At 42.1% G+C, this 27,190-nt stretch overlaps 1 protein-coding gene across 2 annotated transcripts in view; it reads left to right on the forward strand.

Annotated features, from left to right (window-relative positions):
* The first annotated feature begins 1,417 nt into the window (after positions 1-1,417).
* EPG5 (ectopic P-granules 5 autophagy tethering factor) overlaps positions 1,418-27,190 on the forward strand; it is a 57,510-nt gene continuing 31,737 nt past the window's right edge. For both annotated transcript variants that reach the window (XM_074931920.1, XM_074931921.1), the window contains exons 1-17: positions 1,418-1,511; positions 5,029-5,967; positions 7,723-7,966; positions 8,991-9,127; positions 9,699-9,806; positions 10,859-10,932; positions 12,345-12,453; positions 12,954-13,068; positions 13,662-13,812; positions 14,805-14,960; positions 15,308-15,465; positions 19,443-19,597; positions 20,169-20,309; positions 20,522-20,686; positions 21,908-22,027; positions 23,553-23,812; positions 26,556-26,696. In XM_074931920.1, the coding sequence (XP_074788021.1) occupies positions 1,458-1,511; positions 5,029-5,967; positions 7,723-7,966; positions 8,991-9,127; positions 9,699-9,806; positions 10,859-10,932; positions 12,345-12,453; positions 12,954-13,068; positions 13,662-13,812; positions 14,805-14,960; positions 15,308-15,465; positions 19,443-19,597; positions 20,169-20,309; positions 20,522-20,686; positions 21,908-22,027; positions 23,553-23,812; positions 26,556-26,696 (3,227 nt within the window). In that variant the 5' untranslated portion in view covers positions 1,418-1,457. The remainder of the gene's footprint in view (positions 1,512-5,028; positions 5,968-7,722; positions 7,967-8,990; positions 9,128-9,698; positions 9,807-10,858; positions 10,933-12,344; positions 12,454-12,953; positions 13,069-13,661; positions 13,813-14,804; positions 14,961-15,307; positions 15,466-19,442; positions 19,598-20,168; positions 20,310-20,521; positions 20,687-21,907; positions 22,028-23,552; positions 23,813-26,555; positions 26,697-27,190) is intronic.

The raw sequence follows: 27,190 nt of genomic DNA on the forward strand, positions 1-27,190 counted from the left end.
CACACAGAGCCAATATATAAATTACTTGCAAGAAGACATCTCTATTCGTAAATTATGTTCATGCAAGAACTTCTTCTTGCTGCACTTCCAGATACAGGCAGGGCCAGGCAGGTGCTGTATCGGTTGGTACTAAGCTGGAGCTGCCCGCAGATCCCATTACCAAAAGCTGACTGACCTCATCCTGTGGCCAAGGAACTTGTGCAGCACAGCACAGCCTTGTGCCTGCTGGGAGGATCACTGGCTCCTGAACATGCAGCAGCGTCCTAGTCAGGGTCAACGTATCCCCTGCCTTGAGCCACATACAGTTTACATTTCCCACAGGTATTGTAAATTATAGATTACGTTAATAATATATGGGCTTCTCAAGCCCTAAGTACAAGGTCCAATAGAGTGGACACTGCTTGTTCGAGATCATTAACTCCTCAACTAAGGTGTCTTTTGCAAGGTGGGCCTGAGCTCTGCGGGGGCTCACCTGTCAGGGAAACGGGACTTCTGCTGCCAGCGGTACTTGGGTTTGGCTCCAGCTGCAGCTCCCTGGGGACGGCTGGGTGCCAGAGCAGGGATGAGAAGGGGCTGTGGTGCCTGCCACCCCCGGACTGAGCCAGCAGCCCTGCTGAGGCTGGAGGAGCCTCAGGCACTACAGGACAGGCTGCCGTGCTCCATCTGCCCCTCCAGGTCCTGCTACAGCGCAGGCAGAAAAGAACTCACACCCCCCATCCTCAGTAGTAGGGGCTTGGCTTCTCACCCCACACTCCCCCTTGCAGAGAAGCCTCACCTCCCTGTAGGTCCTTACAGGAGAGTCTGGCCTCCTCCTGGTCCCCTATAGAGAAGCCTGGCCTCCCCCCAAATCCTCATAGGGGATCCTGGCCTCCTCCCGGGCCCCTATAGAGAAGGCCGGCCTCCCCCCAAATCCTCATAGGGGATCCTGGCCTCCTCCCGGGCCCCTATAGAGAAGGCTGGCCTCCCCCCAAATCCTCATAGGGGATCCTGGCCTCCTCCTGGGCCCCTATAGAGAAGGCCGGCCTCCCCCCAAATCCTCATAGGGGATCCTGGCCTCCTCCCGGGCCCCTATAGAGAAGGCCGGCCTCCCCCCAAATCCTCACAGGGGATCCTGGCCTCCTCCCGGGCCCCTATAGAGAAGGCCGGCCTCCCCCCAAATCCTCACAGGGGATCCTGGCCTCCTCCCGGGCCCCTATAGAGAAGGCCGGCCTCCCCACAGGTCCGTTACGAGGGAGCCTGGCCTCCCCCCGGGCCCCCGTGGAGGACCCGGCCCCCCGCAGCCCCCCCAGCGCAGCCCGGCCTCCTCCCGCTCCCTCGCGCACTCGGTGTGTCCCTCCGTCCCTCCCGTACCTGCCGCGCTGCTGATTGGCCGAGAGCGCCCGGGGGGCGGGGCAGACCCGCTTCTTCCGTCGCGGCCGCTCCGAGCCGCCCGAGCAGCGCCGCGGCGGGCCGGGGCCATGGCGGAGGCGGTCAGGGGCCCTCGCAAGGCCCGCGCCAAGAGCAGACCCAAGGTGGGGGGACCGGCACCAGGGGGTGGCGGCGGGGCAGCGCCTGAGGGTGTCAGCCCGCTGTCCCGGGGCGGGGGCGTTGGCTCCGGGGGTGTCGCCTCCCGCTTGTGGCGGCAGGGAGGGGGTTTAGAGCGGCTGGGGGGGGTGTGAGGAGCGTTAGTACACACTGTGGGACTTTGGTCAAGGGGTTTTGGCTGCTGTTGGATTTTACTCCTTTTTTCTGTTTTGTTTGGTTTTTTGTTTTTTTTTTTTTTTTTTTTAATTTTGTTGTTGTTGTTTTTGTTTTTTTTAAAGGGGCCGAAAGGGTGGCTGCTCTCGGCCGTGTTTATATATCCGTGCTTGTTCCTCCTCGGGAGCGGGTGTGTGGTCCTGAATATCTGCGCTTCTCTGTAGCGCTCTAAGAAGATTTAGGCTATTCCTGTGTTGTAAAAGAATGTAAACAAGGTTTTTATTCTTACGACATACTGCTTTCTCAAATAACTCTGCACAGCGAGGCAGCTGGAGCTGCCTCAGTGGTGAAGCTGTAGAGCAGTGGGACTTGACAGCACTTAGCAGTGTTCTGGTGTAGTGTGGAATGACAGTCTTGGTACCCCCCGTATGTATGGGTTTGGCTTTGAAATGTTCAAATAGTTGGTGCTGCTGTTGTTAAGTATTAACACCCTCCTAGGCTTTAATTAAAACCCTCCTAGGTTTTAATCCCATTGTGTGTTCCTTATTCATGATGTTAGTACCAACAGCTTTCCGAACACTTTATTTTCTTTGCAGCTGTGCTACGTGGAATTTCAGTTGTTTGTGGAAATGATCTGAAATGAAATACCTTGCCCCAGAGCTGAGTCGAAATAGAAACGTTTCTTTAATTGCTTAACCTCTGTGCATTGTAAACTGTACCAGATAGAGCAAGGGCATTGAAATCATGGCTGTCAAAGACCTATGAGGATAAATTAATGAATCGATTGACTGCTGTTCTGTAAAGGGTTAGATCTAAATGTCAGTTGCAGCTGTGATTTCTGAGCTCAAGGGAAGAGCAGTCCCAGGGGTGTCACTGTTTTTGTTTTGATTCAACCCCGTAGCATGTGCAAGGTGGTCAAATTGTAAGGCTGCTGGCTTAAGAGAATCAGTTCCCTGCAGGAAGGTGGTGAGTCACCAGTGATGATGGTAGGTCATTAATGACATGTGTACAGTGACTCCAGTGGCTGCTGTCTTTGGCTGTCCCTTCCAGGTGTAATTCACCATGAAACAATTCACTGGCGATGTCATGTGGACATTCAGAATCCTTCAGTGTTACACATGACCCATTCCTGATATTTTTGTTGGTATTATTGTGCTCAGCTCAGTTAATAGTCAGGGGTGTTTGAGGAGGCAGTTTGGGGCCCTGTCACATTAAGGACTTTGCCATTCCCATCCCTCAGAAATGGCCATAATTCTTTGAAAACCTGAAATTTTTATGAGCTGGGAGAAAGACTGGCGAAGCTGCCAAGTAGTGGAATGGAGCCCAAGGCTTTCTGAAAACAGTAGCCCCAAAGTTAAGCTTCTCTAGCACCAGTTAACAGCAGACTGATTTGAACGCAGTGAGGTCGCAAAACCAGTGAACCTGGAGCTGGTGAAGGTAAGGCTGTGTCTCAGTAGGTAGCACTCAGTTACTCCCAGAGATGTTTCCTGAAAAATATTAGGTGACCTTGGAGACTGAGATGTTGTTCACTGATATGCTAGGAGAGGTGAATGGTTAGGCCCAGGGCAAGGCTAACCAGCAGGCATCATGTTTGACTTCAAGGCTAAACCCTCAGAAGAGAGAACAGCAGGTTTTGCTTTCAGGTTAATTGAGAACATGATTTCTCTTGCCCTTTCTCAGATGAAATCCCTGTTAATGATTATGGCATTTTTTGCCTTGGAAAGTGAGAACTGAAAGGCACTTCATAAATTTTAAAAGTAACTATTTTATCTAACAGCAGTGTTTGGGAGGAATACTGGATGCTAGTCAAAGATAAAGGGAGTTTCTCCTGTATGAGGACTGCAGGAGGGAACTTGGAGATTGTAGAGGGGAAAGGAACATCATGTGTTGTAAAATATGTGGATCGGTGCACTGCTAAAAATATGATCTAGGGATACAGTATCCTGTGGAAGTTACTGACTTTGAGTTAATCGTCAGGATTATTGTCATAAACAATAATAAGTCCTAGTTTAAAGAATTGTGCTGATCTATTTTTAACCTCTCACCTGTAGCTTTAGCTAGCTTTGGGGTGTGTCAGAAGTGTTTTGTGATCATAAGTGTTTACAGGTTTTTAATATACTGGAAAAGACAGTCTGAAAGCAAAGGCAGTGTACTGCCATTGTATAAAGAAGCTGTGAACATATGTTTCAGGTAAAAATAGGCTTGAGATGGGAGATTAGCTGGGGCCTTGATTTGAGCTGTTTTCATGTGTGACTTCTCACAAGGCCAAGTCATGTCAGATGTTTAGTGAAAGTATATGTGACGCTGTCAGCAAGTTCTCAAGAGTAGCATGTTTTCCCCAGTTGTGGAGCAATATTGAAAGTTAATTTCAGCTTTGTTCTTTGTTATATTATCCAGGTCATTGAAAACTGGAGCACTGTAACCTAACTTTTTTTCAGTTTTGCTCCTAATAAACTGGTAGGTAAACGCAAACAATTTACAAATTGGCAAAACACTTTGCCGATTTTCTGATTTAGAAATTGGCAAACAATTTGCAAGTTGACAAAATCTTTGTTTTTTTCTTGTGCATCACAGTTATTTGGGAACGAGGCTAATCTACACCTTAGATTAGGTTTCTAGGAACTGGTTGCCCCCAAACTGATCATAATTTAAAAGTGGGCAATTGGTTAACAACTTTAATGTCACTGCTAGGTTTTTCTAGCAGCCCTAGTGTGTAATGCCTATTGAAAATAAGTATTTCTGTAATTGTACAGGTGTTGTGATGATTTGAATGAAATTAGAGGGTGCATTCCAGACTTTCTTTATTCTGAAATTACTGTTTTGAAAATATTTTTCCATTCATTAGAGTATTTCTGTAGAATTTAGGACTAATCACAAAGTAACTTTTTTTAATATGGTGAAATCTAGTGACTCTCTTTAGAGGTCCAGGTTCTGTTGTTTTGATTATTTTATATGTTAATGAAACATTCTGTCCTGTGATATTATAGCTTTTTACGTAGAAATGTTGAAACATTGTTCAAGAACTGACCAAGAAAATAGACTCTGATAGACAGTCTTCAAAGGGCAGCTAAAGATGAAGGATCTGTTTGGTACATTTGTTTTTACCATTAGTATTATGAAAAGTAATGTGTTTAAAAGGGGCTTTGGAGTTTGAATGCTGGCAAATACTAGTTTTGGTTATAGTGGGATTGGGGATGCAGGAGGGAGAGATTCACTGGATAGTGACACTGTGAGATTCACTGGATAGTGACACTGTGAGATTCACTGGATAGTGACACTGTGAGATTCACTGGATAGTGACACTGTGAGATTCACTGGATAGTGACACTGTGATTTTTTTTTTTTTTCTAGGAAAAAAAGAAAAAAAGTAGTGACGAGTCCCAGATACAAGAGTCTGATGACGTCTTCCTCCCTCCTGTAGCAGTAGTGTCTTCTCAAACCAGTAAAGTGCAAGTGGAACTTCCTGGAGAATTTACAGAAATTCAGCTCAGTGATGAAGTAGAGGGTGGAAAAACTATAAATGATGTGTGTGACATCCCCCAGAGTAATTTGCCTTCACAAAATGAAGGGTCTTTGGCAGCAACTCTAGAGCCTCCCACAGATGCAGAAGAGTTGAAAGCTGATCCTTCCCCTGAGGAATGTGGGGGAGATGTTGAGAAGAGTGGAGAAAGCAAGTCAGGTGAACCTTACCGCCCTGTGGAGGCGGCTGCTAGCAGATCAGGAATCTCTGAGTTATTGAGTAGTACTTCTCATTCCAATGATGTTGTCTCTCAGACAGTAGTGGGTTTTGTAGAGGGCGAAGGAACTGAAAACATACCGGATGTTAAAAATCCTCTTGTCTGTTCTTCGGAGAAGCTTCCTCTTAGCATCTCGCAGCTCCCTGAGAAATCCAAAATACGTATTCAGCGTTCGGAATTCAAACCCATTTATCCAGACTTGTCAGCTGAATTGTCTTATGAGAGACCAACCATAATAGCAGTTAAACCACTGTTGCACAATGAAAGACTGTATCCAGAGCTCCCAGCTGAACCAGAACTGGTGCCATTTACCAGAGAACAGCTGAAAATTTTTGAGCCGTGCTCATGGCTGGAGAATGTTGACTCCTATGCAGAGGAATTCGAAAGTATTGCTCATCAGGACAGACACGAATTTTATGAACTGCTCCTGAACTACATGCGCTGCAGGAAACAGCTCTTGCTGGCTGAGGCAGAGCTGCAGGCTATGACGACAGACTGTCAAAATGTTAACGGGAGATTATGGACTTTTAAAGAACAACAGAAAACTGTGCAGGTGCTGTTGCTGAAGCTACTTTTGAACTCAAACTATTTCATGTGATGCCAGACATCAATTCTACTTGCTGTTGAGTTTATTGTATTTAATCTCTTTTGTTTTAAGAGATGATGCTTTTGCTTTCTGTCTCTCTGCTGACCCCCAGTACTTCAGGGTATCATCCTGTTGAGATTTAAGACAGTTTGTTCTTTGATTTTTAAACTCTGAGTGCAGAGAAGTGAGATCTCTGTTAGTGGTCTCTTTTGGAGTCAGACTCGTGTGTAGTCAGTCAGAAGAAGCCTGTGTACCACCACTTCTGCGTGTAGTGTTAGGTGAAGTTTGTGCTGCAGTACTTGAGGTAGATGTAGGGGATACATGGTGGAGGAGGACTTCAGAATGACTGTAGTGGTGATGTCAGTGAAAATTGTCACTACAAGAGCAGGCCAGATGGGACATAGTTGCTGGCTGTCCTGCTGTCAGGTGGCAGCTGCAGAGGAGCTTGAGTCAGGCTTGTGGGTGACCCTGTTACTCAAAACAGCAGGAGTGTCCATCCACTTTCAGTAATTGTTGGTCCATAAGTGTAGCTGAGGTTTTAGCTCCTTCCAGGGTGGTCATGGTACTCTAGCATTTCTGTCTGCGAACCAGAGGGGTTTGGGGAGCTCTTTAGGGCACACATCAGAAAAGTTTTTCCCCAGACACATTCTGTGTCACTTGTCTTTGGAGCTGGACAGTGGTAGCAAATGAAGTTGTTCTGGCACTCTGATCCTGTTTATAGCCAACATGTCATCAAAATTACCCAGGGGTGCTAAATACCAAGGTATGTGGTAGCTTTTACTGTCACTTCTGTGAGTGCAGTGCCTCTCCTGGGCAGTTCCTCAGAGTTGAGACAGTGAGAGGCATCCACTGAAAAGATTTGAGTATTTTCCTTTTTACTAGGGAATAACACTGAACTTCACTGGCTACCCAGTTTTGTGTTGATCACTTTCTACACCGAAAGCAATTTTGGCTTCACTCTTACATCCCCACTGGGCATTGTACAGTTGGCTAAGCTCACTATTTGCTTTATTCTGTCCTGATTCACTATTTATTATACGTCCAGAATAGTTGTTTATAGCAATTTAAAATTAGTTTCCCACTTACTTAAAACACAGGGATACCTTCAAGCTAAGCTTCCAAAGTGCTGGCTCTGAACCATGCATAAAAAAATAACAGGATGTTATGTATTATGATTTTCTTGTGCTGAAGAATTGGAGGTAGGACAGAGGAATACTGGCCTCAGCTCTTACTTCCAGTTTGGGAAAGAGTTAGAGTGCAGTTAATTTCTGAAAAAAATTAAACATGCAATGGGGAATTGCTACAAATATTCAGTTCTGGGAATTAAAAAAAAATATTTCCATTTTAGCTTTAAAGTAGCAGATCCAGATATTTATGGAACTCTAAACTGAGAAGCATATGCACTCACTGGGAGTAGACACCTGGTTTTGTTCACATCTGTCGGTGATACAGACAAGTCACTTCATGTCTGTTTGTGAGTTACTGAGGGTTTATGGAGTAATTTTTCTTCAGATGTCATCAGTATGACTCAAGTAATCAGCAGCTCTAAAAAGCATGTAGGATGTTCCCAGATGTATGTATTTTCCACTTGTGAAGTGTCCCCTTTTATGAAAGCTTTGAAATCTCTTGAGGAAAGGGTTACATCAAGGTTAATTTCTGTCAGCACATTTGACCCAACAAAATGACAAAGCCACTTATATAAAATAATTGCTTTCTTTTCAGGGTGTCTGTGCAGATCACTGCAAAGTGACAGGCCACCATTGCTACCAGACAGTGGAGCTGAATGAAAATGTACTGGGGGAACTGAAAAAGCTGTTTGAAGCCAAAGCAGAGCACGTGCATCAGACCCTGGTGCTGCACTCGTACACTTCAGTGTTGTCCCGGTTGCAGGTGGAGTCCTATGTCTACAGGTTGCTCAGCAGCTCGTCCCTGCTGAGATCGGTGGCTCTTCAACAACAAGAGCAAGGTGTGTTGCTGGTCTGGACTGTTCCCCATGCTGTTCAGGGTGCCCAGCACCTTGTTTGCCTGTAGTTTAGGAGTCCTGTGGTGGAATTTGTATACTGAAGTGTTTCTCCTCTGATCCTGAAACCTACTGATCATACGTAAGGATCAGTGAAACATTTTTCTCACTGGAAAAACTTCCAGTTCTCTTACCTTATTCACCTGGAGGGTGGAAGCTGAATGCAGGAGTGCCGCCTTCTGTCTAAGCTGCATACTGCTGCTGACGACTATAGAGGAACACCGGGTGGGAAGGGACATCTGGACTCCGATGCTTTGTTTTCAGAAGCAATGTATAGTACAGAACCTTTTCTAGATTGATTATGCATAATTCTAAAATCAACTGGATATTCTTCCTGCTTGACTTCCTCTTGGGAGACTGTGGGAGGCCATTTTGCAGCTCTAATACTTAGAAATCTGTTTGGTTTTCATCCTAGGTATATTACTTATTTGGGTTTGTGCCAATATAAGCATTTAGCTAAAGTATTCCTGACCCAGATATTTATCCTTCCTAGTCCTCCTCTGTTTGACCTTATCTCTCGGAGTTTATTTGAGTAGTAAATAGTGGTTCTTACAAAGTTTAGTTGGGGGAAGGCCTTTTGTGAGAGTAACCACAGAATCACAGAATTGTCTAGGTTGGAAAAGCCCTTGAAGCTCCTCCAGCCCAACTGTGACCCTCCCCCAGATCCCTCAGCGCTGGCTCAGCCCGACTCTTCAACCCCTCCAGGGATCCCGGGGACTCCCCCCCTGCCCTGGGCAGCCCATTCCAATCATATATTCTTCTTGTAATTAGTGTCCAGTGCTTAATTATAAGATTAAATAAAGTACTTGAAATGTCCTTTTCTGTCAGATGCAGCAGGCAGCTGTGTTGAGATGTCTTGGTATCTATAGATACAGAGAGCAAGTTTTCTATATAGCCTCAAAACCACTACTTATGCTACTATTCAGAGAGCTGCTCATTGAAGCTTCTTAATCCTGTTTTTAATTTACAGTTTCAAAGCAGTCAGAAAGTCTTTCTTCAGACTTGGGCCACTTGAAGGAATGTATCAGCGTCCTTTTCAGTTTCACTCGCAGAATTATCGAAGATCCTCAGTTTCAGAGTGACCTTCTCATGTGGCTGCACAGACTGGTGAGGGAGTAAGCATGGATATAGCTGTTTGATCCAACACACGGCATGAATTCTGGAGTTGTTTCTGAAAGTGTTACTATTTCTCGTGCTGTCCCATGTGTGATGATTTTTTTTGGGGGGGTTTTGTTCTACTTGAACAGAATCTGTTAGTCAATCTTTAGAATGAATTCCCTTGTCTGATGAAGTCAGTGGAGGTCAGCAGCATTAATAAGGTCAGGCACCTGAGCAGCCAACACTGCTCAAAGTGAACTTAATACTCGTTATGCTTTTACTTATTTTGAAAGTGAAACTATTCAGACTTGTCACTTTTGAGAAACTTCTCACTGATTTCTCAATAAATTAGTTTTTAATGCAATGTTACAGTAATTAATTTTTCTACACCAAAAAAAATTTGTGGTTTATAAGCCAAGCAAGAAGACTTTTAAATATTTTTCTTCTGTAACTTGCTCTGAAAATTGAGCTTAGAAAGCATGGGAAGAGAAATGAAAAAAATGGTATTACTCTAGTTAGCAAGACTATAAAGGAATGAACCTTGAAACTGTTCACAGGATTCCAATGTACTTCACTTTAGGTGTCAGTGTTGCAAAGAATTGGCTGTCTAGGTGACCATCTCTTCCTCCTCAACCACATCCTTCGATGCCCAGCTGGGATCAGCAAATGGGCTTGTCCGTTCATTCAGGTATGAATGTTAAATTCTTTGTTGTCAGGAAGTTGGAGTGGAAGTGGACTGGGTGGGTAGGAGAGTGTCTTGTGCTTTGTCAATTCCTTGTGACTGACACCATGTTTCCAGGTGTGTGGAATCGTGGCGACAGTGAGGGGTTTGTCCAGGAATGTATTTACCCATGTTAGCCTAACTATGGGCAGGTTAACAGTGAAACAGATTTCTCATTCTTGGCTAGAGAGACTCCATGAAAGGGGTCAAGGACTTGTGGTGCCCCTCAGGCGGCCTCATGCAGCAGCAGGTTTTGGGAGTGCCCTCCAAGAATAGAAAGAATATTTGGATTTGAAGTAGCAACTGTATATGAGGCAAGTGAGATTAGAGGCAGCTCTCTGATGTATAAGGTGTGAGGAAGAGTAGATTTTTATATCCTGCATGTTGAAATGGGACTGGTTTTCCTGGAAAGTTTTAGTTAGGTAATTTCAGGAGAAAGAGGAAGCGTTCCCTTTGTGAACAAAGGGAATACAGATATCCAAAGGCACATGGGGGTTCCTGCAAATAGCATTTTTGCTCTTCCAGCAGTGCAAAGGTGTGGGAAACCTAGCCGTAGGGAAAGGAATGTGATTGCACTAATGGGAAAGGGAACAAATGAAATAAAGAGATAGAATAGAATTGTATAATTATTTAGGTTGTAAAAGACCCTTAGGATCAGAGTCCAACCATTAACCTAACATTATAGGCTCCTGGCTTCCCCTGTGCCCAACATACCAATTTCCTCTGCTGCCCAGAAGTATGTGTGAAGCAAAGAAATTGTCTTTTTTTTTTTTGTGGAACTTCTGATGTTATTTTTACCTCCCTCAATTTCTGTAAGCACTTTTTTGGGGCAAGTCCCAATATTTTGCCATAGCAATATTTCTTCCAGGGTACGGGTGCTGTCTTTTATGAATACTTTTAGTCTGAAAAGAAGCCAGTGGAAAATGTGAAATTCAGAATTTGATTTTCTCTGATAAAACTAGTTTGCCCTTTGTTTTACTTATTTAGATATACTTAGATTTTTTTGCATTTAATTTCAGATCAAAGTCTTGGATAACCCATCGGGTGTCTTTCATTTCATGCAATCTCTTGCCTTGCTTATGTCTCCTGTCAAGTAAGTATGAATATGATTTTATAAATATGTTCTGATTATTTAAGAGTACGGTGACACATGGTTTACTCATAAATCTCTGAAAGTTCATTGCAGGCAAAGATGTAAAAGCAGGCACAAATAAGAGATTCAGAGTTTAATTCAAACTCTTTTTACTCATTTATCTTAAAATACTGCCTTGGTAGTACATTCTCCTACTGTGCATGGTATGATGCAGCTTGCTTTCTAGCTGTCAGATAGCTCATGAAGACTGACATACCCATGTGTTTTATTACTGTGATTTCTGAAATAGAGTTCTTGCCTTGCACGATGGCCTGTTCATTATACTTTCTCTGCAAGAGAAGCCCTTGAATAAAGGTTTTGCTAAGTTCGTGTAAATGTTGGCTGGGCTTCTTTCTTTATTTTTCATCTTTTTTTTTTAATCTATAAGGAAGACATGGTTCTTGGAGAAGCTAGTTAATGAGATTAGTCAGTAGTGAAAACTGTTAACCTGCTTCAGATGAAATACATAACTTGCCTCCCCTCCACCCAAATTTTAACATCAAAGAATCAGACTGCTGGTGTTTAGGGTTGTCATTCTGATCTTCTTAGGTCTGTCATTCTGAGTTATGTGGGAGAACTGATTATTGGAGGCTATTATATTAAAGGGTTTTGTTTTCCCATTTCCCATTTAGAGCTGCCTGGAAAAATAAATGTATCCTGAGGGTGTGCATATTGCCAGTGCATTTTGATGCTTGTGTTTTGAACAAGGGCTAACTTAAGGTGTCTAGAGTGATGCTCTCAACTGTAGGTACAAGAATGCAGAGCCTCCACAACAGCTCTACTTGGCACAACTTGAGGCCATTCCCTCTTGTCCTATTGCCTGTTCCTTGGCTCCAGAGACTCATCCCCCCTCTCTGCCCCCTCCTGGCAGGGAGTTGCAGAGGGCCAGGAGGTCTCCCCTCAGCCTCCTCTTCTCCAGACTAAACCCCCCAGTTCCCCCAGCCGCTCCCCAGCAGACCTGTGCTCCAGACCCTGCCCCAGCTCCGTTGCCCTTCTCTGGCCACGCTCGAGTCATTCAATGGCCTTTTCGGGGTGAGGGGCCCAACACTGAACCCCCTCAGCGAGGGGCGGCCTCCCCAGTGCCGAGCCCAGGGCTCAGATCCCTTCCCTGTCCCTGCTGGCCACGCCAGTGCTGACACAAGCCAGGATGCCATTGGCCTTCTTGGCCCCCTGGGCACACTGCTGGCTCCTGTTCAGCCGGCTGTTGACCAGCACCCCCAGGCCCTTTTCTGCCAGCCAGCTTTATGATATACTTGTCACTGTCTTGATCTTGTATCTGTTTTTTTAATATCTTCTCTTAACTAAAAGGTGACTTAATTCAGAATTTTTAATTTTCTAATTTTTTGTAAACTTGATTTTTCACTTTAAATCAGGAATCGTGTAGACTTCATGTGCCATATGAAACCAAGTGAAAGGAAAAGTTCCTCTTCATCTGGCAAAGAATCTGGAAACTGGACCTTGGTAGATGAAGGAGGAGAAGAGGTACAGCAAATGATTACTTTAATTATGCTTTTGCTAAAGCTTACAGTACTGATTTTTGTGAAATGGTGGAAGAAAAGCTGATTTGATCAGTTAAAAAAAGCATAATTCAGAACTTGGATCAATGTTGCTCTTTTATCTCTGTGGTATAACTAGGTAGTGGAGCTTCCAGGAATGAGTGTTAACAGATAGAATTTAAATATTTGAGTTATTACATGCAAAAGGACCATGGAAGTAGACCTATGTTTGAATAGGTGCTTCCCTTCAGAAGCTGGGTTGGACTAACGTAGTGTTGCCTCTGGTTCCGTTTCCTAGCTGAGGAGGGCTTTTGTGTAGAAACACACATAGAAGAGGAATTTAGGAGCTTATGTGTGGGATGGAGAGTTCTTTTGTACTTTTTTTGATTTTTCTCTTACAATCAAACTGTAATTAGTACAGTATTGAAGCCCTTTTACTGTGCATTTTACTGTAAAGCTACTAAAAGCAACTGTGTTTGTCTATAGGATGAGGATCCTGAGACAAGCTGGATTCTGCTTTTGGAAGATGACTTGATTGCCCTGTTGTCACAGTTTCCATTTCACGAACTGTTTCAGCACTTCCTTGGCTTTAAGTCTGGAGGTAAGTCAGCTGCTAAAGAGTATTCTTCATTTTGCTTACTCTAGTTATGTTAATAACTGAAACTGCCAAGAATGCTGCTGAATTATGAGAATGTCTGAGTGAAGTAGTAACAAACCTGTGCAAGAGCTCACAGACTAGATAGATGAGATGGAAGCATATGCCGTGTGTGGGATCACTTAAAAGCTGATAGCAATACTAGCATGTGAAATGTTGGTCCTTTTCCTTAGTTTTGATCTGCTTGGTAGTTACTCACAGATATGCTTTCAGAACTCATTTTTCCCCTTTGCCTCTTAGCTGTAATATTACTGTGATTTTTTTTTTTTCTCCAATTATTTATTCATTATTTATTTTGCTAAATCTCTGGACAAGTACATAAAGATAATTGCTTGTTAGATTGTACTTTTGTATTTAACAGGTATTTATTGTTCATTTCATAAACAAAACATAAATTTCAATTCACTATATAGCTGGCAAACAATGAACTGTTGCCAGCTCTATGGTGAACTGTTGTTTTGAGTGCTTGTTAAGTTACTTTAAAAAAAAATCCAGAATTCACACCTTTTTTTGAGATTTACATTTCTGTCTTGTCTTAGGTGCTTATTTTCCTGAAAAAACAACTCCCCAGGAGATGATGAAGATTTTTGCTTTTGCAAACTCTTTAGTGGAACTTCTGTCTGTGGGGTTAGAAACGTTTAACAGAGCATGTTACCGACAGTTTGTAAAGCGAATTGGTCAGCTGATCAAGTAAGAGAATATTTTGTCAGTGATATGATTAAATCTTTTTCATGCAGCCTGTTTTAAAGTTCAGAGCTGCTAAAAAAAAAAAACAACCCAACCACCAAACAAGCAAAAAACCCAAACCCACATAACCAAACTGGAAAACCCAGCCACTTCTTGGGTAGATTTTGCTCTGAGAGTTGGTCAGTCTGGGAATCTGAAATCCCAGGGTCCTTGACTCTAAAGTTGTGAAGTGGGAAGTTGTGGAATCTAAATGCTGTGGGTACAAAGGAGCCAGGTAAGTGTGGAACACCAGGCTGACTTCCATCAGGGAAGGTCTTGGGAAGTCATTGAAATCCATCAAAGTTTCTTGACTAACTCCTATTTATGACCAGTGTTACTGCTTGCTTTCTGTTGTTATCCAGAATTGTTTTAAGGTTTTTAATTTGCTTCTTGAAAAATATCATATTGTTGCAGTAAGCAAATGTGATTGAAACCTAAAAAGTGCTCTTTGTTTTTAAATCTCGTAACAGTCATTTTATATGGCTTCTATGGGTGTGTTTACAAGGGGGGATAAAGTCAAATCAGAAACAAAAATCCATGTTTGTGTTATTACATGTGTTTCTCCGTGTATTTCTTTGTGTTGTTATGTATTGCTTTGTGAGCAGTAACTTTCTCAGTGTAATTATTCCTGTATGAGCTTTTTGCATGCACTGCCATTTCATCGTGTACAGTTACCTTAAGGCTCCAAAGTTCATACAGAAACTAATTTGGTATAAAAGAATATTATGCACTGTTTGATAGCAAAACCAGGGAATGGTAATACAGGAATATTAGACTAACCCTGTCTGAAGAGGGGATGGAAATGCTTTTTATATGGAAGTCTCTGGAAACCAAAGGACAAAGGCTTGAACATGTCTCTTGTGACTGTACTCTGATCTAGTTGCACTTGTCTCTGTTTTTATATGGTGATGACATACTTAATGATCTTTCTTTGACTTGTTTGTTCTGCTGTGTAGGATGACGCTTTGTCATGTGAGTGACCACTGGGCCCAGTATGTTAGTGGCAATAAACAATATGGATCAGTAGTACATCCTTACTCTGTGGAAAAGTTGCAACTGGAGTTTGATGAGCTGTTTTTTAGAGCTGTTCTACATGTTCTGAAGGCAAAAAGGTAGGGTGTCCTCTGTGATTGATAACTGGCTTCATCCTGGAGTTAGATATTTGAAACCGGCATTTGGAGTAGCTTTAAATACTCAGTGGTTTAAACAAGACTGCAATATGCAGGTTTTTTCATCACGTTGGTAGCATCAAGATGGGGAGGAATTATGCCTTGAGTTTTAGCCTCTGACAGAAGTTCTGAGGACTTGTTCAGTTGAAAATGAGGTTAACTCAGAATTTGAGACACATCCTCACATTCCTAATTCTGTTATATGGCGGAGATGCAGGTGTCTCTCATTTTTCAAATGTTGGGATTTATCAGGGTGAAACTGTTTCTATCTACCTCTTCAAATCCAACAGGTTGGGAGTCTGGTTGTTTATGTCTGAGATGCCGTATGGAACTTTATCCAGCAACATGCTTTGGAGGCTCTTCTTTGTCATGCACTGTGCAGAGAACGAGAACCTGGAAAAGCTCTGCTCTACTCTGCAACCGGCAGACTGCAAACAAAGACTCAAAGGTAGAATTCCTACACTCAGAACCAATTCTAATTGATTTGGCTCCATTGGCTACAGATTTAACTCTTGGCAGTTTCCATTGTTAAATACACCCTCAGCAGTGTGACTGGTCCAGAGGCCTTAGAAATGTCCAGGGCAGTTTATGGTCTTCCAGTACTTTTTGCCCAAACTCTCATTTTAACAGGAGTTATCAAATCTACTGTCCTTTAGTTTTCTCTCTGACAGTGACTGCTACTGGCTGCTGCAGAGAACTGCAAGAGTGCCATGCAGTAGGTACATCTCCTGTGTTCTTGTATCAGGTCCCATCCTGACCTCCAGTAGTGTTTGGAGAGTGAGATATAAATCCTAAAATTGAGAATTTTATATCACTTAGGGTTCATTTTGTTGTGGTTTGTTTTTTTGTGAGCTGTTGACAATTCTATAAATACTCCAGTCCTTTTTTTTCCCCCAAACTTGTTACTTTTGTCTTCGGTGACCTACACTGTGGGAGCTCTGCTTATCTTTCACAACTACAGATGTTTCCCTTATCTCAAGCCTCTTTTGATGCTTTTCTTGTCCTATATGCCACCTCTTCTTTCTGTTTCCCTTTGACTTCTGTCCTGTGTTGATCTCCATCCACAGTGATTGTGGTGGCTTCAGCTATAGCAGTGTTATTTAGAAGCCAACTGGAACACTACTTTCCCTTTGCCACCCTCATGGAAAATATTTCAGGACTTGATTGACAGGAAGACAGGTAGACAAAGCAGTAACTCCCTACTTGACAGCTGCTGTGCTGTCTTCAGGGAGAACAAATCTCGCTGTCAGTTTTACTTTTCAGGTAGCTGGTAGCCCAGATAGTTGTTACTTATATCAACCAAGTCTTTTGATGGAGAAGCAGAAGAAAATGGCAATCTTGAGAGGTTACTGATTGTTTTGACTCTCTGCAAGCTCAGCTTATGTTTAAGGCAATTTATGCAGAGTGGGAGAAGGGATATCTAGACTGTAGCTGTGTATAGTTAATGAAGCACTTGTCTGATTAGCACTTGCCAGCCAAAGTTACACTGTTTCAGTAGAACTTCTTTAGTTTTGTTTTTGCAAGAAACTTTTAATGCATCTCAAACAAAGAGAACGTAATATAATATGTTGGGTTTACAGCTCTTGAAGTAATGAACACTGTTTTGTTTTTTTTTTTTTTGTTTTGTTCAGGCTTTGTTTTATTTCTAGCTAACTTTTGTGTTTTAAAGTCCCTGGTATGCTGATGCAGGATATTTTTATCCTCTTCATTCTCCTCAGTGGGTTATGTCAGCACAATACCATTTTTCACAAATGTCTAGACCGGGAATATCAACAGTTCGTTCAGTGAATTCCCTCTGATCTTCTGAAATATTTTGACTGACACCAATATAATGCTGACTGAATTTCCTGTAATTCATAGCCTAGAAGACCATGGCTTTAACATTCTCTTGAGAGACAACCTTTGCTATTGTTTTCCCTTCCCAAATTAAGTTTGAGAAATATTAAGAGTGGTTAATCTACAGGTGGCAGCCAACCTTGGTAATTGATGGAAGCTTTAGACTTGCATATGTAGAGGTGGGAGCATGGCTGCTTTTAAGGGATATTAATAGCAGGATAAAATGGAGTGCAGTGATGGAGCTCTCACTCTGGACTGTGAGAGCCACCAGATAGAAAACAACTCCCTGGGGAAATAATTGGAAGTCTGGTTACTTGAGCTATTCTTGAGTGGACCAAGTGCTAATAAACTTACTGTGGAACACACATTTTCACTGACAAGCAATGACCTAGTAGTGTTTCTTCTTGCTGTTTGATACTCGTGAGTACAAGCATGTGTTCTCTGTCAGTTTTTTAAATGCAGGATTAACAGTTTTGTATTTGTTTCTGCTGCAGCTGGCAGTGAGAACCTGATGAACAACATTTCTGGTTACAGTTTCTTTACTGCCAGTACCAAGATTTGAGGTGCGATTTACTTTTAGGGTGTCCCTGAACTTGAATTTTAGTGTGATCAGACGTGCAGAGGAGGAAGGTAATGGACTCAAGTAGCAGCTCTGTGGTGAATGTCATTGCCCCACTGAGAGATGATAGGATTTGGGTGAAGTCTCTCTTCCCTTTTTCCTTGTCTCAGTCCTTCAGTCCAAAGCTATGGCTGGGCATGGATTTGAGGGTGGTGTGGGGTCTGCAGCGTTTGGAGCTCACAGATGACCCCAGGTGCAGTGAAGAGGAAGGTACAGCTGAAGCAAGAAGCTGGGAGATTGCAGAGCTTTGATGTGCAGCAGAGAAGGTCTTAGTGCACGTGTGCTCAGCAGCTGGCATCCTCCTTCCATTTATGGTCTTTGTTCTTAACTTCACCAAATCCTTTTTTATTTTCTGTCCCCCTCCAAACCCATTCTCTGTTGCTTAGTGGGTCTATGCCTAATGAAACAGATGCAGATGTCACTGTGCTAATAGCTGTCCTGTGTGTCCTACCCCTTTGCTATGCTGTGGGTCTTTCTGCTATGCCTTTATTTATGGTAATAGCATAGTCTCTTTTTTTTTTTGCAGTCCTTCTGCATTACCTTAAAAAAACCCAAAACAATGACAAAAAGCACAGTGCTCCATAACTTCTGCTATAACGATAAAAGTTAGCATTATAAAAGGGAGATGAATGGATGAGACATCCCCTGTGTGTCCGTTTTATCTATCAGGAGTGTAGTTTATCTTGCTACATAGAAAAACTCTTTATTGAAATTGCACAATCCTCTAGTATGCTGTTCATGAGGTATTTTGGCTGTACAAGTCTGACCTTCTCAGGTTGAAGTACAGTTGTAAAATGCTTGAAAGCCCTTAAAACAGAATGTAACCTAAGTGAAAGTGTTAAATCACAAGCATGCTGAGTACCTGCCTGTGCAGGTTAAGTAACTGAGTGCCACAATGAGTGCTTTTTCAATATATTCAACTACTATAAGATCACTGTAAGCAGTGTTTACTGGCACCTTGGCTTCAGAGGAGGTACACCACTCTGCAAACCGTTTTACAGCTTAAATGCGGCTTTAAATACTTACTTTGCTGCACAGACTCTATTTAAAGTTATTTGGAAGAAATAAAATATTTTAAAGTCCTGTTCAGGTTTCTTTGTACCCTTTCCTTCCTGTTGTCCCCTACCCTGAGGAGTAAAATTTTTATTTGCATTTGGCAATGTGTCACTCTTGGGTTTAAAGAGGAAACCTTGATTTCATATGAAAGCATCTCTCAGCCTTCCTGTTCTGTGTAACTTTAGTTCTCTTGTATTCAGACATATGTTCCAAACAAGTGCATTCAGTAATTCTCTTGTTTTGAGTTTGAGAAACTGAAACTGACCTTTCCTTGTAACTCTTGGACATAATCTAGGCCCAAGGCTAAATGCTTGAAGTATTTTTATTTGTAATTGGCATAAAATGATCTCCCAGCTTAATTGCTGCTTGAGATCATGATATGTGGGAATAGGCAGAGTCTCTCAGCTTGATCAAAGCCTCTCTGCTGTATTCGGATGGGCTTATTTTTAATCTTCTCTTGACTGTGTGCTGATTAAAACTGGAAATGTTTCATATAATTTGAACTTAATCTATGGAATTAATTACTCTGATAATTAATGGAAGCCAAAACCACAATAACATTTTTAACTGCTTGAATCTTTTCACTTTTTCTTCCTGTGGATGATAGACATTGCAAGTTAAAATAATATTAAAAATGGATTTCCAACTGATCTTGAAGCAGTTTTAGCTTTCATTATGAACACTAGCGTATTTACTGAATCATACAGACTCACTGCATATTATGGTGTGTCTTGCACCTTATTTTAAAGCAGCTGATACCAGTCACTTCTGAAGAGAGGATACTAACCCAGTGATAATTGCTTTGTCACTGATTCTTCTCTGGGATTGGACTGTCAATAAATACATAAATGTTGATGATGCATGTCCTGTAACAATTCTTCTATTATACTTCTTTCATGTGATGTTTTTTCTAGACCCAGAGCATCTTGAGACTTTTGAAAAGTATCTCGAATCAATGAACAGCTCAGAAGAAATTTGTCTGCTCATCACATTTGCTCAGATGGCACAAACCAAACGGGCTGATGTTGACGAGGATTTTATCAAAATCATTGTTCTGGAGATATATGAGGTGAGTAATATTACTGGTCCAATCGGGAAAAGAATGAATGTGCTCTTTTCCTAAGTGACAGGTGTGAAACATTTGTGGCTTCTGTAGTTTGTTCTATCATGGACCTAAGAAAGTGCTACTTCTGAAGTTTATAATCTAGTACTGAATTAAAATATTGTGAAGTGCATGTTTTTCTGGGAGAAAAAAAACAGCTTTTGTGTAGACCAAGCCAGAATGAAACAAATGAACAAAAATATCTTTGTTTTGCTTTTGATTTTCTTGCACAGATCTAACTTGTAGCTCTGAAATTCCTTGTGTGGTGTTTTTTCTGTCATGATGTCTAGTGTGTTTTGGTTTTGGGGTTGGTTTTTTTAGTGTGTGTTCGTTCCTGTGTTTAGTTTTGGACTTTTTTGACGCTGACCTAATAATTTTGTTATCTTCTAGGGCAATCAGTTTCAGTTTTAATATTGGCATTTATCAGCTTTGTCCAGGATCACCAAGACCAATTTAGTTTGTATTTTCCAAAAGACACTTTATTGCAGTTAATGAAAGTCAGCCCTAACCAGTAACTTCTCTCTGCTCATCTTCTCAGGTGTCTTATGTTAGTCTCTCCACAAGAGAGACATTTTCAAAAGTTGGTCGAGAGCTATTGGGAGCAATTGCCAGCATCCATACACAGATTATTTCTATACTGCTGGATCGAGTTAGAGACACCATCCAGAAAGTTGGCATGGTGAGTGCTAACATCCATCTAAAGCAGGCACCCAGTTAAAGCCAGAGGCCATATCAGTCTCTGTTATAAGATGCAACTTGGTATGAATGCATTGTGTTTAAGACCAATCTGTGGGTTTTTTTGATCATTTCACTCTTCAAGGTAGAACGCCATGATGCTGATTATTGTTCATATTGAGTACTGATAAGTCTTTTTCTCTTCTACCCGCAAAGGTTTCTTTATATCTGTTTAAAGAACTGCCGTTGTACCTGTGGAAGCCTTCTTCGTCTGAGATAGCACTGATTCGTGACTGGTTATTAAATTACAGTCTAACGACAGTGGAGAATAAACTAGCCTGCATTATCTTGGAAGGACTAAACTGGGGATTTGGTGAGCATGTACGTATTAAAAACAGGAGGCCTGAACTTGGTCAATTTTACAGAGTAAAAGCGTTACTCAACCTGGGACTATAACTGAATTTGAAAACAGTTAATTACATGCTTTTAGATGATGGCTGTACACTTGGTGGCATAGGATGGGAGCTTCACAATAATTTGGCAGCATTCTACCCGAGGATTTGCTTGTGTTGCTTGCTTGTAGTGCTGCAGCTGAGATTAAAAAAAGATAATTAAGCAGGAGTTTTCTCTCTGTAAACAATAAAACAGTTGACAGGACTATTTTTGAGTCACTTGATTAAGATATCTCTGGCTGCAGAAGTAGAGGACTCCTCCAGAAATGTGTATGAGACTGGTGTGACTTTAATTTGCAGGCTGGTATCCAGGTATGTTTTTCACATTGCAGGAAAACTACTGATGGAAATCAGCAATTTCAAAGCCCTGAGCATTATTTCCATGATTGGAAATTATTCCCTAAAATGGGTTACTCCAGTAGCTCCATCAGCTCCGGATCCAGTTGAGGGTGAACGTTTTTTCAGAGAAACATAAATAGATGGGAGGGAAAAAATTACATTGCCTGTCTTCAGTGATCCAGTTTAGCATTGTAATCTGTGCTTTGTTTTGTACTGAACTCATCTTTGTTGTGCAGATATTTGTAGATGAAGATTGCCTTTTTCTTTCTGTTTCTTGATGACATGTGAAAACAAAGGAATGATAGGAAAAATTAACTGTGAGGTCTTTGCTGTGCTATAACAGCGTCAAGTCTGTACACTTTGATATGGGGAAAAATAGTTCTTGTGGCAATTGATAAGAGGAATTACTATGTTTTGATACAAAAAAATAGTATCTTGTGGTTTTGTTTTTAAAGGCAAGATTTCCAGTGTCTGTACTGCCATCTTTGGCTATAATGTCTTTTGGATATAAATAATCCTTGGATTAATTGCTAGAAATCTGCCAAATGCACATAAGAAGTGATTATGGTCACTTCTTTTCTGGAAATAATAATCTAGCTGTTGAGCTTTATATTGCCCAATGTAAGCTCATTATTCTTCAATGTTGAGCCAGAATTTTTCTTACTGGCCAAGGTTTTGCCTAGGTATTACAACACTTAATACCTTATTAAGTTCAAATTAAGATTTATCTCTCTGTAGTGCAACTGAATGATACAGTTTTAGAGACCTTTTGAAGGAGTCAAGTTTTGTCATGCAGTTCTGTTTTTATCAGGATGTTCTTCATCTGGATCCAGCTGTCCACTCTGAAGTTGCATTGATGGTCCTGGAAGCATATCAAAAATATCTTTCCCAGAAACCATATACTGGGCTGCTTTCTGAAAGCATAAAACAGGTATGCCTTCTTCAGAATTACAGACAATAGCTTACTCATAGTGATAGATATGAAAAACTGCAGGCCAATACCTTGTCTTCTTTTTCTTTTTAAAAGGTTTGCTATCTTGATACTGCTAGAACATCGTAATATACCAACTCTCAATATTTTTGCTCTCACAAACCTGTTTGAAGATACTGTTAGACTTACACTGAACATCTATGAGAAATAGAAATTTTGTCTCCCTTGTAGGTTTGCATTATTATCCAGCCTGTAGTTCAATATTTGCAAACTGTTCTTGAAAAGCATGCTTTTACTCATGCAGAGTTGGCCAGTACTTGCTTAATGAAAGACTACTTACTATTACTGGTGAACGTAAGAGACATCCTTCCTGTATCTCCATCTCTTAGTCTTACCTTATTTAAAAACTCAAGATTTTAGGAGCATTTCAGTAATGATCCAGTGCTGTGGTACCTCAACACCTACAAACATTACACTGATTTTTACAGCACACTGGTGACTGATGAAGGTATGGCTCCAGGTTACAGAAGGGGAATGGAAGAATAGAGATCAAGGTTAAAAATCCCTTTTTTGCATATTCAGTCCAAGATGCTTCTATTTATTCAGAGCTTTTAGCACTGAGTTGTGCTTTGTCTTCTCAGTGTTTCTTGTACAGTGCTTTCTTCTCCCCGCTTCCTCTGTGCTGCTTTTACCTAGTCTTTTCTTTCCACACTTTGAATGTTCCTTATCCTCTGCTCTTTTGACTTGCTTCTCTGCTCTGCTTCATCATGGTTTGTTGCCTTTTGCCAGCTAGATGAGTTCTCTTTTTAAGGCTATTTCAGCCTTGGTTGCCACTTGTGATGTGACAAGTGTGTCACAAGACCGTGAGTTGGTCTTGCATGAGCTTGTAACTGGAATTTGAGAGAAAAGTGGTTCTTGTAGCCCCACTCTGAGAGGATGAAATATCTGCATTGACTTTCAGCTCTGTAGTTTATGTTGGTCTGTCACAGCATGCTTGGCCCAAAGACTTGTAATTCCTTCTGATCTACACAGGGTCTTCATGATAATGGACACATCTATGACACATACACTTTGTCCACAGGTCAAACTTGTTTCTGAGGAGAGGCTGCCAGGTTTTTGGCATTTGGTTGACACAGGTTTTTTTCGCTAATGGCCTTAAACATTATTAAAGGTTGTGCCTGGAGGTTTTTTTAAGAAGTAAAAATAAAATCTAATCCAAGACCAATACCTAGTTTGGAAAACTTTACCCAAATAGTATAGGTTGATAGCCTTTACCAAAAGGGATGGGTAGGGGGAGAGAGGTGGTAGAAATCAAGGCCATAGAAGCAGAGATTTCAGATAAACTTAACTGGTGGCGCTACGTGGTGTATCTGAAAAGTAACTACCATTGCTCTGATCTCATGTCACGGTGTTGTGATGGAAGAGGAAACTCATCCAAAGTTGACCCAAATCCTAGACTAGTGCCATATGTGCTGTAATATGGCTGTGCTTCCTCTCATTTCTGTTCCTGCTGCTTTGGTTCCAGGTCTCCTACTTAGCCAGCATTGTTCGTTATGGAGAAACCCCAGAGACTTCCTTCAATCAGTGGGCATGGTGTTTGATTTTAAGGTTAAAGCTTCACAAAAATGACTGTGGCATGAAGCATGGCTGGCCTGCGGTCCCTGCGTCTGACGGAGTGCTCGACATGACGGAGTCGGTCACACTTTACCCCCTCCTGAAGGCTGTTAAAGGAAACATCCCCATCGGCTGCTACCTGGCGCTGGCAATGACCATGCTGGGTCACAGGTAAGTGCTTTTTCGTGTTTGCCTTGGATGGATGGCCCCAGTGACTGAGCAACCTATCTAATGATGAACTGAGGGCTATTAACATCTTTATGTGTGTTTGAAGAATAAAGGACTTCTCATTGAAGGGACTGAGAGGTCTTTCAGGGATTGTAGCTTCAAACAATATGCCATTTCTTTTATTTTGCTAATTTTTGCCTTCTGCATGTCAGGTCAATATAGTCATTAGAAACAGTATTGCAGTTGAGGGGTTAGCATAACTGCTATGGGCAGGAATAACTTTTAACCACACTTACTGAAAGGGTTATTCTACATGTAATTATTTTTTAGCAGTGCTACATCAGAGTATTTGGAAAATAGTCAGGATTAAAAAAACACTCCTGCTGGTAATGATAAATAGAGCTCTTTATAACCCTGATACTGAATGTCCTAAGCCTGACTGTGTTCCAGCACTGTCTTTTTCAGTGCTTTCAGCTGGTTTGTAGGTAAGGTTCTTGGGCATAATCAAATGTTTTAGTTGATTGAAGTACAGAGCCAGGCATAGATTAATCGGTCTCTTCCAGGTCTGTTTTTCCTGAATCTGTCATCCTTTTAATTATCTCTTACTCATATTCAAAATTTGGACATATTTTTCTTCATATAATAGTGCTTTTTTCCTTTGAAGAGAAATTGTCTTGGCTTTCTTCTCCTCTGTGGTTGGTTGACCTTGGCTGGACACCAGGTGTCCAACAAAGGTGCTCTATCACTCCTCAGCTGGACAGGGGATAGAGCACAACGAAAGGCTTGTGGGTAGAGATAAGGACAGAGGGAGATCACTCATCAATTACTGTCATGGGCAAAACAGACCTAGCTTGGGAAAAGTAAGTGTTTTGCCAATCAAATCAGAGTAGGGTAGTAAGAAATAAAACCGAATCTTAAAACACCTTCCCCCAACCCCCTCCTTCCCAGGCTTAACTTCACTCCTGATTTCTCTACCTCTTTCCCCCCAGGAGCACAGGGGGAACGGAGAATGGGGTTTGTGGTCAGTTCATCATCCATTGTCTCTGCTGCTCCTTCCTCCTTGGGGGAGGACTCTTCATGCTCTTCCCCTGCTCCAACATGGGGTCCCTCCCACTGTAGACAGTGCCCCGCAAACTTCTCCAACGTGAGTCCTTCCCATGGGCTGCAGCTCTTCACAAACTGCCCCAGTGTAGGTCCCTCCCACAAGGTGCAGCCCTTCAGGAACAGACTGCCCTCACAGGGTCACAAGTCCTGCCAGCAAGCCTGCTCCAGCATGGGCTCCTCTCTCCATGACTCCACAGGTCCTGCCATGAGCCTACTCCAGCGTGGGCTTTCCACAGCGTCCCAGCCTCCTTCGGGCACATCCACCTGCTCTGGTGTGGGGCTGCAGGTGATCTCCCCTGTTAACATCCATGGGTGCAGGGCACAGAACCACGAGGTGCAGAGGAATCTGTTCCAGTACCTGGAGCACCTCCTCCACTCCTTCACAGACCTTGGTGGCTGCAGAGTTGTTTCATATATTCTCTCTCCAGCTGCAGTTGCCTTTGCACAGGTTTTTTTTTTTTTCCGCTTTCTTAGATATGTTACCCCAGAAGTGCTGCCACCATCACTGATGTTCTCAGCCTTGGCCAGCAGCAGGTCTGTCTCGGAGCCGTCTGGCCTTGGCTGTATGGGACATGGGGGAAGCTTCTGTCGACTTCTCACAGAAGCCACCCCTGTACCCCCTGCTACCAAAACCTTGTCACACAAACCCAATGCATTCCCCAAGCCGTTGCTTGATGCTAAGGTTATACCATAGACACATACACGCCGCTTCAAAGCGCTAGAATAATTTGAGACTGATAGGAAGGTGTTCTGGTTTGAGTGGAAATTTTTACATTAATTTGAGCGTGGAATGAAAAACAAGGAACTTCTTTAGTTCTGTGGGTGGTGTTTTTTCTCCCACCACCCCTGGTTTCGCCTTGCAAAGAACTATTTGATATCCTTCTCCTATCTAAACAATAACACTGATATTTATCAGATGCAGAAGTTCAGGGTCAGTTATGTTTATGAGCAGAGGAAACAAAGAGCTGCAGTGTATACTAGTGACAATATAATATTTCATTTTCATGATCCCAGAGTAGAAACAGGATTACTGTTCTACACCTTTGCCTAATGTGCAGCCCCTTCTCAGTTAGCAAAACTTTATGCAGAGCAATGTACCAAATAAGTAGCCACTAGTGAGGTCTCTGTATAGTAAGGGTAGGATTCATCTCAGCTGACTGCCACCATCGAAGTACCTATTGTAAGGAAACCCTGTGAGCTCCATCTGTAGGTACTGAAGAAAGATGTCCAGATCATCATCCATCCTAAGGAGATGTCAAAGATAGGTAATACAAAACTCCCTCTGCAGGTTCTTCTTTTGCCTGGAGAGGGAGGCTGGTTGGTTAGGTCAGGCAAGAATGCTGTGCTTTAAATGGATTGAAAATTGGTGGATGAAGACCAGCATTTCCAGTGACTTTTGGAAGAGAAGGTCACAAACCCCCAGAAGGGCAGGAAATGCCAAATCTGTCAATGATTGAATGACTCCTACAGCCGAAGTAAAAACTGTGGATTTAGCAGTTTAGGATTTCAAAGATGAAGTGTAAAGATACAAATGTCTTTACATTTCACTTCACAAAAAACCCCCACCCCACTGTCTCCCATTCTGCTGATAGTCAATGTATCTTTATTTATTTGCCTGTGGTTTTTTTTTTTGTTTTGACAGCATTGAGAAGTTCTGTGCTGAAGGGATCCCTCTTTTAGGTGTACTCGTCCAGTCTAGATATCTGAGAACAGTAGTCCACGTGCTGGATAAAATTTTACCCTTATTTTATTCTTGCCAGTATTATCTCCTGAAGAATGAACAGTAAGCATTTTATGTTCCTAATATGTTTATTGATAGAGAACAATGAAAGATAATCTTAACGGTTAAATTTATCAGGCTTCATTCTGGGTTTTGCATCCAGTGGGAGTGTGACGCAGATGATGGGGAAGTACATCTGGTTTGTTTGCTGAGTTACTTTTTGACATTGGTTGAGGAGTCAGTTGTGGAAGTGCACTCTACTGACTTCACGTAGACGATTATCACTGTTGCTGGGCCACGGCTGTATTTACAAGTGTTTAGATGAGTAAGAAAGACAAGCAGGGAGTACTAGATAACTGTGTCCCTACTGGTAAGTTGAGCAACAGCTGGGAGCATTCTCAAGTGCTGGAGCATTCTCAAGTGAAGCATGGTTGTGAATTAAAGTCCTTGTGTATGAATGTCACCAGTCTTGTTGAGTTAGTCTTAAATTCTCTAAAAGCAGGTTTTCTGTATATTATGCAGTAGGAGAAATTTTAGAAATAATTTCATTTGTCATC

Source organism: Athene noctua, chromosome Z (genome assembly GCF_965140245.1).
Source record: "Athene noctua chromosome Z, bAthNoc1.hap1.1, whole genome shotgun sequence".
Taxonomy (NCBI): Eukaryota; Metazoa; Chordata; class Aves; order Strigiformes; family Strigidae; genus Athene; species Athene noctua.